Source organism: Echinops telfairi, unplaced genomic scaffold, assembly GCF_000313985.2.
Source record: "Echinops telfairi isolate 266 unplaced genomic scaffold, ASM31398v2 ScPeMD7_29;HRSCAF=101, whole genome shotgun sequence".
Taxonomy (NCBI): Eukaryota; Metazoa; Chordata; class Mammalia; order Afrosoricida; family Tenrecidae; genus Echinops; species Echinops telfairi.
This window is the reverse complement of record NW_022103926.1, coordinates 7857298-7871636: the sequence shown is the minus strand read 5'-3', so window position 1 is coordinate 7871636 and position 14339 is coordinate 7857298. Positions and strand designations below refer to the sequence as shown.

The 14339-nt window shown below is 45.4% G+C and overlaps 1 pseudogene and 1 gene segment (V, D, J or C); one reads left to right on the top strand and one right to left on the bottom strand.

Moving 5' to 3' along the window:
- Positions 1–1011: 1011 nt before the first annotated feature.
- On the bottom strand, positions 1012–1474 carry LOC101657582. The segment is given in 2 exon segments: positions 1012–1301; positions 1409–1474. Coding segments are annotated over 2 exon segments (336 nt in total).
- A 1863-nt stretch (positions 1475–3337) lies between these two features.
- On the top strand, positions 3338–6950 carry LOC101657900 (annotated as a pseudogene).
- The last annotated feature ends 7389 nt before the right edge of the window (positions 6951–14339 follow it).

Sequence of the window (14339 nt, the reverse complement as noted above, 5' to 3'; positions counted from 1 at the left end):
TTCATTGTGTTTTTGTAGATGCCTAGTAGTTCACTGTGTGCGTCTCCCAAAGCTCCTTTACCCGTGCTTCTACTGATGGGCATTTCAGTGGTTTCCGACTTCTTGATATTTCAAGCAGTCATGGAATGCATGTCTCTGCATGGGTCTGTTCATGCTACGAAGCTGACCACTTTAGGGTCAGGGATGGCTGGGCCACATGGAATTTCTCTCCCTGATTGTTGGAGGAAGCACCAGAGCAGGTTCCACAGTGGTCGCACATACAGACAGTACCAGCAGCAGCGCACGAGGGTCCCCATCTCTCCAGATCCTCCCAGCTTTTGTTGTTTTCTCTTTGTCACTGACTGCCATTGTCACTGTCGGGTGGTATCTCATCATAGGCTGACAAGCATCGCTCCCCCCACCCCATAAATCATGTTATTGGGGCTCTTGCAGCTCTTATAGCAATCTATACAGGGATCATCGCTTCTTGACCTAAGGCACCTTTGGAAATGCTCAAATATTGATCAATCCCTTTTTCGTGTGGTGACTTTGTGTATTTCTTCTATCTTTTTTTAGTTAGGCTTGAAGGGTGGCAAGATGAGAAATCAGTCCATGGTAATGCAACACCGCTAGAGAATCTCCTTGCGTTAGGAGAGTGTGTGATGAAGACACAAGGCTCTATAGTTACAGATCAGGTTTGAAGTGGTCCCATCTGGATCCTGCCAGTCCAGTCCAGGATTCGAGGGAAGACAGTCCCAACATGATGAGGAGGAGTCTGGGTTTCCCTGAGCCATTTTGTCCAGAGAGGGGCATCAGTGTGTGACATTGATGGCCAAAGAGAGAAAGGAGAGGCTGCTGTGCATGTGGTGCCTAATGGGGGACCTGGGTGCGGGGGACGGGGGAGCACATGAGGATGCAGAAGCACCAGGCTGGGCGAGAGCAGGCGGCAGCTGAGCGTCCCTGTCCTGGCAGATGAGAAAGGGTCTCACTTCCCTCTGTTGCTGGAGCACTGGGCAAGCACTCAGGGTTTTGTCATAAGACTGGGCAGTAATAAGCAGCCTCGTGCTCAGGCTGCAGCCCAGGGATGGCTAAGGAGCCCGAGTTGCCAGACTTGGAACCTGAAAATTTATCTGAGACCCCTGAGGGTCCTTTTTTATTATCATAGATGAGGAGTTTGGGGTCTGTGCCTGGGAGCTGCTGGTACCAGTTCACACCGTAGCCCCCAGTGTTGGAGCTGCTTCCAGTGCAGGAGATGGTGACCTTCTGACCCAGGTTTCCAGACACTGAGGGCGGCTGAGTCAGCGCAGACTGGGCCCAGGATCCTGGAAGTGAAGAGGACAGAGGTGACCATCCGAGGGTATAGAGGCAGGGAGAGTAGCAAGGTCCTGGGTGTCTTCCCAGGACCCTCCCTCAGCCCCAAACTGGTTACCTGTGCAGTGAGCAAGGAGGGTGAGGAGGAGAGGGGACCAGGCCATGGTGGTGACAGTCCCGTGAGTCCTGACTTCTGAGCTCACGCAGCTGAAGCAGAACTTCTTCAATCTCCCCAATGCGCTCTTCATACTCTGCCAGCAAGGAGGGGCCCTTCATGCAAATTCTGTGCCTCCAGGCTTTCTGACCTCTACCTGGGACCTGGGCAGGCCCCTCTGCCTGAAGAGGACCAGCAGGGTGGGGCTCTGTGGATCCCAGGGGGGTGTGGGAGGTCACAGCTGTGGGTTGTTAGGCTCTGAGCAGACAGAGGACAACAGGCAGGGCCAGGTGGCTGCTCCCCAGCAATGATGACCACCATGGTCCATGGGCTCCCCCTGCTGCCCAGACACTGACAGAGTCATTGTGTGACATCCTCCACACAGCTCTGCCTCCCTCTGCCTGCCCACTGCCCTGCTGTGGTGCTGCTTCTAACAGCTCCCTGCTCCCGCAGGATCATCTCTTTCCTCAGGCACCCCAAGGCTCCATCTGCCCAGGGCTCTCTTCATGACCTTCGTGGTCTTTCTTCTTCCTTCTAAAAATGTCTCCCCATCATGAATCATGTCCAGGGCAGAAACCTCCAAAGAGGGAAGAACTTCGGGATTGTCTCCCTTTATGCATGTCCTTCCCTGGGGACCCGAGTTCTCCTCCCCTGGGCTTCCAGCCCTGCCCTGGGAGACAGGCTGCTCTTTCTCTTGTCATCTCTCTGTGGGGAGAAGCCGTTGCATGCTCTCAGAGGGTCCTGCTGTGTGAATCTTCATCTTCTGTCAACATCTCCACAGATGAGGAAACTCTTCGATGAATGGATCTCTGTTGGCTTCTGGTCTCCAAGCACAGGGACACAAGTGTGCAGAGGGACAGACCCATGACACGCTTGGCAGGCTTTTGCTTCGAAGCAAAAAACCAGCGTGCTGCACATTTGAGAGGGCAATGAGATATTAGATTTCATACCCCAATGCCTGACATGGGGGGGGGGGCACCTGATGCACATTGGGGCTCATGATGAATCACCTCAAACAGGGGTTTAGTCAAAAGTATGGTTCATACTTAAAGTGAGTCCTGTGGAGCTGTTAAAACTTAGAAAGGAAATAATAAGTTCTGGTCTGAAAGAACATCTCCATTATTCATTATTTTACCAAAAAGCATCAACCTTTAGCAAAAAAACCCAAACAACATATTACAAAATAAAACAAATGGAAGAACTACCAAAGTCAGAACGTTTACACAGGAGAGTCTGCAGAGGTTCGTTCTGGATCATGGGATCCGGTGGGGAGAACAGTGCAGTGGTCAGGGGTCTGACGGTGTAAACGATGCATCATCATGAGATTGCATCACTCTGGCTGTTGCAAGGCATGAACATTTTTGCTTTCATTAGCTACTTAAGTAAAAGTTCACTCTGTTTTGGAAGGGAACTATGCTCTACGAAACAATAGAAAAGCTAGTAACCGCACTACATGGTATCGAAGAAAAACTCCAACGAGAAACACAAAAATCAAACACTGCAATAGCAGAATTATACAACACTATAAAGGACCAGCACGATGCTATAAAAGAACAGAAACATAATTGAACACACGGAAAACCCCAAAGTCTGCACAAAAAGCCTGCTGGAAACAATCAAGGAATTTGGCAAGGTAGCAGGATACAAAGTTAATAAGCAGAAATCAATTGGATTCCTGTATGCCAACTCAAAAATGGCATTAACAAATTAATACCATGCAAAATATTTATAGTAACCACACAAAAGATTGAAGACCTAGGAATAGATTTAACTAAAGAAACAAATGAACTACACAGAGAAAACTACACAACAGTACTATAAGAAACAAACAAGGTCCTACATAAGTGGAAGAATACCCTATACTCATGGATAGGCAGACTTACCATTGTGAAGATGACGGTACCACCTAAAACAATCTACAGATGCAATGCAACCCCAAGTCAAATCCCCAACAAATCCTTTACAGAAATGGAAAGACGCGTGACCACTTTCATATGGGCCGGCCAAAGACCCAGGGTAAGCAAAGGACTCCTGAAAAAGAAGATCTCAGCAGGAGACCTAGCACTGTCTGACCTAAAACCTACTACAGAGCCACAGTGGTTGAAACAGCCTGGTCCTGGTTCAAGAGACACATAGACCAATGGATCTGAACAGAAAACCCAGACATAAATTCACCAACTACAGCCATCTAATATTTGACAAAGGACCTAGAAAGATCCAATGGGAGAAAGAAGGCCTCTCCAACAAATGGTGATGGACAAAATGGATTTCTATATGCAGAAGAATGAAGCAAGGCCCATACGTTTCCCAAGGCACAAAAATGAACTCAAGATGGATTAAAGGACTAAGTGTGAACCCCAAAGCTCTCAGGATCATCAATGAGAAGGCTGGAACAAACTTAAGGGCCCTATTGCAGGGTATTTAGAGACTACCAAGGATAATGGAGGAGGCACACTCAGTAGAAGACAAGATAGATGAGTAGGACATCGTGAAATCACATCGTCTATGCACATCAAAAGATTTCATCAGAAGCGTGAAACAAGAGCTCACAGATTGGGAAAAAAACTTTACCAAGGACACACTGGACAACGTGCTAATTACCAAAATAGACAGAACTCGACAACAGCTCAATAAGAAAATAACAAGTGACACAATTAAGAAATGGGAAAAAGACATGTACAGACAGGTCACCAAAAATGAATCACAAATGGCTGGCAAACACCTGAAAAAATTCTCATGATCACTAGCTATGAGGGAACAAATTACAACCACAGTGAGATACCACTTTCCACCAACAATGCTAGCTCAAGTTAATGAACAAACAAAAACAGAAAACAGCAAATGCTGGAGAGGACATGGAGAGATTGGAACTCATAAACACTGTTGGTAGATTTGAATACATCCAGCCTTTTCTCCATTTATCATGATCTTAACTCTTGGCCCGGTTGTAAGGATCTTGGTCTTGAATTGTGTTGGAATCCCTACTGAAGGCTGCAGTCCTGGGTCTTCATGGGCAAGTGCTTTCAGTCCTCCTCACTTTCAGCAACAAGGGTGTGTCATCTGCACATCACAGGCTGTCAATAAGCTTTCCTCCAATCCTGATGCTGCATTCTTTCTTAAAACCTTTTATTGGTTTTTTTGGTGGCTGTTGTTTACAGACAAAAGCAATGTGCACTTGGAAAAATTGTAAAAAAAAAAACACACGATAGGAAAACACAAGTCAGGAAATATGAAGGCATGTTATTGAGAAGGAATTAATTTGCTTCTAGCCCCCTTGTTCTTCTTTTATTTACCTTTTCCTGTTAAGTTTCTTAAATCATTTTTTTAAAAATCAGACCTGGTAGAAATGCATAAATTTAGGAAATAAAGTGCCCATAGTGGCTTCACTGCAATGATAACTACTGAAAAAAATAAACACCTAACTACTTCTGTATATCATTCTTCTTCCTCTAATCCACTTTCTCTGACAATTTTGCTCAATATTGGCTGAGAGGATACAACCCTGATGCACCCCTTTCTTGATTTTACAACAGGGGGTTGTTTGTCCACCCACAAATAATTTTGCTTGAAAAAGAACCGAACTAAAAAAAAAATAATAATAAAATAAAATAAAAAAAGAAAAAGAAGCGAACTCACTGTCAAATAATGGCCTGTGCCCTGAAGGAGGTGCTTGGCTTTATTGTAAGAGATGATGTTTTAAAAGACACATTCTTTCACTACAGTGAAGAAAGGGTGACCTAGAAGCCTTACACTCTGGAGATGACGTGGAGTTCACAATCAAGGACCAAAATGGTAAAGAAGTTGCAACAGATGCCAGACTTTTACCACAAGGGACTGTCATCATGGAAGATAGCAGCTTTGACCATTTTGGGATAACCGTAACCAACGTTATCCCAAAAGTACGCAGGAAAAACCAGAATGACCCCTGGTGGGAACGCATCACAGTTGATTTTGTAATTCCTAAAGAACTTCCCTTTGGAGACAGAGATACCAAATCCACGGTGAAGCTGCTGGCAGGTGACCGTGTTAGATTTCATATGTCAATGGACCAATGTGACACATTAGAATGAGCAACGAAGATAGAAGTTCGATCAAATACATTTCTCAATTCACGAATGAAGCCAGAGCACCGGGTGTGATCGCTGCCGTGAGAGAGGGTTTGGGTTTTAAAAGTGTGTGAATCGTGATGCTCTGGTGTCCTTCCACGTCAGTGTCATTTTGGATGGGAACCGGCTCCATATAACCGATTAAGTCAAGTGTACTATAGTTCCTGATATGCTCTCTGCCCAAAGAAATCATGTTATCAGGATTAAAAAAAACTTCCCCCCAAAACTTCCCTTTCATTCTCATTCCAATCATTGTTTTCTGGGCAGTATGGAAAAAGAAGCCAATTTTCCCAATTCCCAAACCACTAGCCTAGATGAAGGCAAAGAGAAGGAGGCTGAGGATGGCATTATTGCCTAAGATGCTTGTGGGGTGAAACGGACCATTGCTTTTCAAGCCACGGATATGGAAGGATCCTCCTCTCCTTAAATAGGAGTTAAGGTTGGATTCAGTATTAGTGACAAACAGAGATCTGGTCAGCAGATTGTAATTCGTGTGAGATTTTTAGGTCGTCATTCCAACTCCAAGAGGCAGTGGGGTACTTGGCAACGCTGGAGGATAATGTTGGATTTCTTGAAACAGCCAGTCGTGATAAGGAAATCTTTTCCCATTACAGTGAGTGAGTTCCCTGGTGACGTTGATAGCCTGGAATTGGGAGACACGGTCACGCATAGCTAGTCCAAAGGCAAAGGCAACAGAGTCAGTGCAGCAAAAGCAAATACACCGCGCCCAGTGAATGGTATGACTGACGAAGCTGATCCCGCTATCTACTGCGGTAGCGCCATTGGTCCCCTGACAAGTGTTAATCCAACACAGACGGAGGACCAAGGAATGATTGAGATGGTGGGCAAGGGCCATTTGAAAGGTGAGGTGCATCCATTTGCCGCACTTGGGATGGCCAACAAAGGGGACCGCCGGCAGAAAGAGGAGAGGGCCAAGTTCCAGTTGTGTGTCCTGGGCCAGAATGCACAGGCGATAACCTACAACATCACACCCCTGCGTGAAAGGCCAGTTTGACTTCATTAACTACGAAGTAGGAGATAGCAAGAAGCCCTTGTCCGTGTGAAGGAAGTTCAGAATGGCATTGAGCTACAGGCAGGAGATGGGGCAGAGTCCCCAGTGATTCGTAGTCAGCGCACTGGCAAATGCAGCGCCGGTGATGTTTGGCGTGTCTGCGAAGGCCCCAGTTCTGTTGCCGCTCCGAGACCTGATCGGTTGGTCAGTTGCTTGAAGAGCATCACCCTGGATGATGCTAGTGCTCATGGTGCCTCATCAGCCAAGGGGACCAGATCACTCAATGAGATTTGGTACCAGAAGATCTGTCAAGCTGGGGTCACTGACTGGTCACATGCAGAAAGCACATCATGAATCCACTATGATCAAGTGTGTGGGCTGGGGGTAGGGGGTTGGGGGGAGGTTGGTGGGTTGGTGAAGGGTTCTGAATATCTCTCTCCCCAAATCTGAATACTTATTCTATTACACCAGTTTTAACACCTTCCTCGGTGTAAATTTAATGTTTTAAAAAAAATTAAATTTAAGAAAACCATTTTAACATTATGCACAATTGCAGCCTGGAAAACTTAAGGTGGTGCCTTATGGTAATAATTTTAGGTGCTCTATTTGGTGCTTTTAACACAACTGGTAACTGCAAAATCCACTTTGCCTGTGTACGTGGTAACTATAGACTGTACCTTGTTGGCCCTGTGAACTTCTGCACTTGATATTTCCTGTGTACTCTACCTTCAATGCTTCTAGCAAGATCTTCTGCCTCAGGACTTGGTTGCAATTCTTCTCCTTTTCTCTCCTGTTCATCATGCTTTAATTCTGAGGACCAGAGGATGTTAGACTATATGACCTTTTAAAAGTTACAAAAATTTAAAACAGACAGGAAGATAAACAAGGGGCCATGTAACTGAGAAACAACAAAGTCCACATGGAAGAAGCACACCAGCCTGTAAGATGACAAGGCGGCGAAGGGGTCAGGTATCAGGCATCAAAGACCAAAAATAAAATCATAGCACAGTGAATGAGGGGGAGTGCACAGTGGGGACCCAGGGCCCATCCGGGGGAAATTGGACATCCCCTTGCAGAAGGGCTGCGGGGAGGTGAGGAGCAAATCAGAGTGCAGTGTAGTAACAATGAAATATGCAATTTTCCTCTGGTTCTTGAATGCTTCCTGCCCCCCACTACCATGATCCCAATTCTACCTTTCCTATCCGGCTGGACCGCAGAATGTGCACTGGCACAGATAGGAACTGGAAATACAGGGAACCCAGGACAGATGAACCCCCCAGGACCAGTGGAGAGAGTGGTGATATCAGGAGGGTGGAGGGAAGGTGAGGGAGAAGGGGGGAACAGAGGACAAGGTCTACATATAGCCTCCTCCCTGGGGGATGGACAGCAGAGAAGTGTGTGAGGGAGACATTGGATGGGGTAAGATATGATAAAATAATAATAAATTATAAATTATCAGTGGGGAGGGGGGAGTAGGGAGGGAGGGGGAAAAATGAGCTGACACCAGGGGCTCGGGTGGAAAGTGGGTGTTGTGAGAATGATGAAGTCAACATATGTACTAATGTGCTGGACACAAATGACGTATGTACGGATTATGATGAGTTGTATGAGCCCCTAATAAAATGATTATTTAATAAAACAAATTTTTAAACAGACAAACCGTTTCCTTGCCTTGATGGCCAAACGTTCAGATGTTATTTCACATCATTGATAATCTTGTCATGGTCCACTTAACGAAGCTTGGTTAGGTTTCTGTGAAAAGTATCTTCCAGAGCAGGTATTTTGCTGCTGTTGTTGTTTTCCTAGGGTGGGGGTGAGGTGTGTGTCACTTGACTACAATTAGTATGTATGGTGCAGGGTATCATGCAAATGAGCTGTGTCAGCAGTGTGATGACTTAAACATATATAAACAAAAACAACAACAGACGAATGCACACGTTTGCTGCTGCTTAGACAGCTGCAGCTTCTAGGATCCAATTTCTTTAACTGAAGAAAAATGAAACGAAAAAGTTGTGCCTGAGAGAACGTTTTTCCAATTATAGGTGTAGAAATCATTGGAATGGAGAATGTTTTAAAATAAATTTATTTAGATTTTATTAAAATAAAATAAATTTATTTAAATGTGCTTATTTAAAATGAGATTTGGTACCAATAAATACATTTTTTAAATGTCTATTTTTGCCACAATAAAATAAACATTACATTAATGAGTGAAGGAATTAAGAAAGTGTTTTAAAACTGATTTGCGGTAACAATTGTACAGCTCTTCTTCATGTGATTGAACAATAGAATTGTATGATACGTGGATGAAGTGCTGATAAAATGATATTAAAAACAAACAAACAAAAACGAAAAAGGGCTGGGATAGATGAGAATGGATGTAGCTAGGAAGGGAAATATGAGGAATCCTTATGATGATGGAAATGTTCTCTATTTGTATCAATGTCAACATTCTGGTTTTTGTATTCTACCGTAACTTACAAGGTGTTGTCATTGGAAGAAACTAGATACATTATGCACGGGATCATTCAGTACAATTCTAACAGCCAAAAATGAACCTACAAGTATGTCAACATTGAGAGGTGGAATTTTGAAAATTAAAAGACAAAAAAAGAAAGGAAGGAAGGAAGAAAGGCCTGTGATCTTTCCAAAAGCAGTTGCTAAGACCACGTGAGCCACATGGAACACAGCTGTACTCGGCCACGCGTGTGGCACCGTGCGTCTGCTGGACCCCAGGGCAGCCCACCCCCTTTTCCTTATAGATTGTTGGTCTACACATGGACACAACGTAGACAAGACTAAGATATTCTGAAGAAAAAAAAAAGATATCCTGGCAGATACAGAAACCCATGTCGTCAAATGTTAGCAATCAGGGACAATGGTTAAGAGGATTAGACGGTTTTCTACAATCCTTGCTATGTTTCTGAACATTTGAAACCATCCCTGAATGAACAGATGGCATTTTTGTTCCTCCTGGCCAGTCATCAAGTGAGGCTTTTGAATTTAGTAGCACTGAGACAGGAAAGTAAGGAATATATGGGGGAAGGAAGCTACATAGGGCCAAAGGGACTCTGGGTCAGTGCCAAGAGAGAGGGCCCAAATTGCCAGGGCTTCATAAACCCCAGAGACCTAGCCTAGCCTGGATTGCTAATGCACTCTGACTTAGGGTCTCAGTGAAGCGGAGAAGCTCTGAAGAAGCCATGGCTCTGAGACCCACATGCTAGTCTGCAACACTGGGCTCACACACAGCAAAAAGCTGGTGCCCAGCCTCTTGGGTCTCTGGGCAGGCTGAGGGCAGAAATGGAGGGAACTTTCATCTGCTGGGGGCCTGGTCCCAAGTGCACCCTTGGGCACCACCTGGGGCCTTGGTCACTCTATCCAGGATTAGAATCAATTTCATCCCATGACTTTTTAGTGGAAGTGATGGTTGGAATCCTTAGAACAAGCTCAAAGGAATTTCACATTCTAGCATCTGGGGGGGCGCCACTCTGGGAAGGAGGCCACGTGTTGTGTCCTGTGAAGCCCAGTTGTTGGGCTTGTGTGACTCATGTGTGTCAACCTAGACAGTGAAGGCCATGCTCCCAGGAGGGATGCCTGCCGTGGGAGTAAGGGTGTGTCATCTGCACATCACAGGTGGTTACTAAGCCTGTCTTTGATACCCGATGCCATGTCTTCTTTTTCCCCCCTCTTTTCAACAGTTTTCTTCACCTATAATTCACATATCATACAATTCACTAGTTCAACCACATCAAGAAGAGTTGTACAGTCATCGCCACAAGAGTTTTAGAAGATTTTCTTCATTCTTGAAATCATTGTTATTAGCTTCCCCATCTCCCCTGCCACACCCCCAAGGAACCATTCCAGAGACTTGCCGATCCTGGATTTCATATACAGAAAAATATTTTAGAAACGAACTGACTAACAAGAGTAACCAGTAAAACAAATAAAAACCTCAATTAAAAAGAAGGCAGAAAATATTGAAAATTAGAACAAATGTAAATGGATCATAAGGGATATCAAATGATAGGGTGCTAAATTTTAACCTAACCGCATCTGCAACAATCCATTTTCCAATACATTCTGCATGTTAGCTAGGCTATTCACATCCCTGGTCCATGGTCAGAAGGGATTAGCCAGGGGCTTAATGGACATGCATTTTCCCCTTCACTTTAAAAAAACCCACAACCTGAAACAGCTTTAAAATGTGTCAAAAGGGATATCAAATGATAAGATATGACATATTAATCCAACTACCTGTGCCGAAATCAACTTTTCAGTGCCCTTTGTCTTATTAAAGCGCTCTTCACATCCCTGGACTAGGATTGGAGGGGATTCACCTGAGGCTAGATCCATATCCGGTCCCAGCAGATGTTGGGCTCCCACTGTCACCCACACCCTTCTGTGAAGCAGGGGTTCATAGTTTAAGCTCTGATGTCATTCCCTCCTTTATATTCATATTACATTATTTACAATCCTTGGATCATACAGGTTGGTATGCTTCTTCCATGTGGACTAACGTAGTTGATGCCTCAGGTAGATGGCTGCTTGTTTGAAAACAAGCCTTTAAGACCCTAGACGCCATTCTCTCTGATATCTGGACACCACCTAGTTTCTTAGCCACACTTTGCTATAGCACTCGTCTCTTCAGTGATCTCGACATGAGTTTGCGCATCAAGCAGAGCCAGGTCATAAGAACTAATTGTTCTTCCACTGGGGCTAAAATTAAGTGCAAGCCCCAAATAGTCACATATTTATGACATCTATGTCTCTGTTTCACCTTAAAGACATCATTGTCATTCCATGTTAGAGCACATTATCAAGCATTCCCCTTGGACATCACTTCCACTGCCACACGGTCAATACTGGCTTGTAACGACCCAACAGGACAGGATAGACCTGGTCCTGTGCATCTCCGAGTCTGCAAATCTTCACAGGACTAGAAAACCTTGTCCTTCCCCTGAGGAGCTGGCTGGTGGTTTGGAACCGCTGACCTTGCAGTTAGTAGCCCAACGTGTAACCACCATGCATTGATAGTGCCAGTCGTTTACCCTATGGTATAGAATTTAAAACACTATTGAGAAAAGGAAATTATGCAAGTATAGGCCAGCTATGAACTGCAATTCATGAATTGTTGACCTGTGCAGATTAAACTCTTAATGGACTGACAGTATTTACACAAACAACGGGGGTTTTGAAAGAGCAGATATTTATTCACAGCACCAGAGCCATGCCTACCAAATTAAAACATCGTAATGAAGCGAGGAGAGTATTAAAAGATCAACTATATGGTAATTCCAGGCTACCATTCTTTGGTCACCCTCAAGGCAAGAGCTTCGAACCCAAGTGCTATGTCTGCCAGCTTTGTGCCCGTGGACTGGTAGTCATCTGCTTCTCACACTAGGGGGCTTCAGTCTGAAGTCCAATGGCAAACAATATTATTAATATCAGATAAAAACAAAATTTTGTTGAGGATAACAAAAGCAATTGCAATAGTACAGTAACAGGGAACTAGCAAAAAGTCAACCAGGTTTCTGATGAGAGCCTGGAGCAGGCTGAGTTCTCTTCTGTTTTGCATAAAGACATTGTGGGTTGGAAACAACTGAACGCTACCCAACAACAACAACAATGCTCTTCAGAAGGCAGTCATTCCATGTAGTCCACACTTAAGAAGTGAGCAATGAGCACGTATGGGTTTGCAGGAAGTGGGTCATTGGGAGTCAGCCCGCAGGGTGAGAGGAAGAGCTTGGACTAGATTCTGTGGGAGACCAGCCTCCACCACCGAATGGGTCCTAGGGGGGTAGTTGTGTAATTGAAGGGTAAATTAAAGAACCATGAGGCAAGGTATGCAGCAGATCACCTTTTCCATGAATACTGGAGCCAGAGAAAGAAGAATGTATTCTCTCACACGTTTAGATCATCTCAGGCATGCAAACCATGTCATACACATGTGTAACAGGGAGGGGTTGTATTAGAGGCATACATGTGACAGGAAGGTACATGTGAAATAAGATAGGTGGGCTCTAAGATGGTGGCTTAACCTTGGCTGGCTTGACCTAAGTGTCCCTGAGCTTTTCTCGGGAAGCAATCTATGATCCTTATCAGAATGGAGTGGGTCCTGTTAGGGTGGTACAGACAATAAGGTCTGATTGCTCTTGATGGTAGATTGTGGGGGGAGGTCAGATCCTTGCTATTGCTGCCAGACTGCTGTCTCATCCCACCACAGGGGTGGGCCTGCTCCCTGCCTCTGGGGACAATGGACAGGCTCCTGTAGGAGGAGTTTGCACCCTACTGATAATGATCCTATGGAGACCCAGAGACCACCCCCTAGACCACCCCTCATTACTGTGTAACCTATAGTGTAACCCCTTCCTGTGACGTATGTCTTTACCTGTAATTGGTGGGCGTGCACACCCCCAAAGGGATATAGGCGTGGGTCAGCGAGAGAGAATCCCTCCTTTCTGCTCACTCCCCTCTCTTCGCCCTCCAGTCCTCTCTCCCTTGTTCCCTTGCCCTCCTTCCCTTCCCCCTCTCTCCACGTGGTCCACCAAGCTGGGCTGAGGTGAGCAATGCTACCATGTAATGTGTCTGACTGCATTATTGTAATATCTCTCATGCTCTCGATGACTTTAATATAATACTTATATATCTCAACCATACAATTGTGCTTACTGAACTCGTGAGTAGTAGCAGGGGGTGGGGGCTGGCCCTCATCCACTCCCCCACGTATTTTAATTTAATACTACAGTAGATAACCTTTAAGCGTGTATCGTAGCAACCATGTCCTTGCAAGCACCTCAAAATTGGCATTACTATGGAGGGACGTTGTGGGGAGTTATTTTTACTTAGGAGAATGTGACTGAGATTCCTCTCCAACTCACAAGGGTGAAGGCCTCGCTCCACCAGAGTCCTGGCCTTCCAGGCTTTTTAAATAGGAGCCTGGGACAGAATTTGTCCGCATATATGGTCTTCCTGGTTCTCACTTCCCCGCCAGGTCTTTATGTCAGGGGGTGATGGTGGATGATTTTTATTAAAAATCATGGCCCTCACGGTGCAGACAGCAGCTCTCCAAATATCACACCCTCCGAACCCAACCCTGTTTTGAGTTATACCCACACTGCTTCCCACCCTACGAAGAGTCGGCACCTTCTGCTACTAACTCTTCCATTTTCTACCACAGCACACAGTCGGAGAGGTACAACTGTTGTTTTAGAAGTGTGTTCTAAAAGGCTACTGGGTCAGGGTAGGGGAACCAAGGAATTTATTTGCAGAAATGGGACAAGGATGACTCTGGAGATCCTTGGGCTCAGCTTCCTCAAAAACTGCAACTCCCTGTCTGGACTCTGGTCGTACAGTTCTGTCCTTATGCTCAGAGAACCAAGGCCCAGGATGGGGGTGTTGACTCCTTATGATGCCAACACTTAGGGGCACAGAATAGTCACATAAAGAAGTTAAGTGGAAAACCACTTATGTCCATGGGAAAAGCCCCAAAACTGGAGAGCTGGGACCCAGGATGGCTCTTAGGGCTCAGACACTTGGCTTGCTCTGCCACCCTTTAAACTTACTGAGGAACCTCAGGGCTAGCAGTAAACAGCCCCGCACTATGTCCAACCAGCCTCTACCCTTGGTTCTCAGACCCCCTGTAGTACTCACCATCCCAGCTCCTGGAATCTTGTCGAATGTGCTCTAGGAGTCCAAGAATCTACTTCAGAAAAAGGGCTGGGAGTGGAAGCAGGACGACTAGGCAGTTTGGACACAGATGAATGTTACATGGTCCACA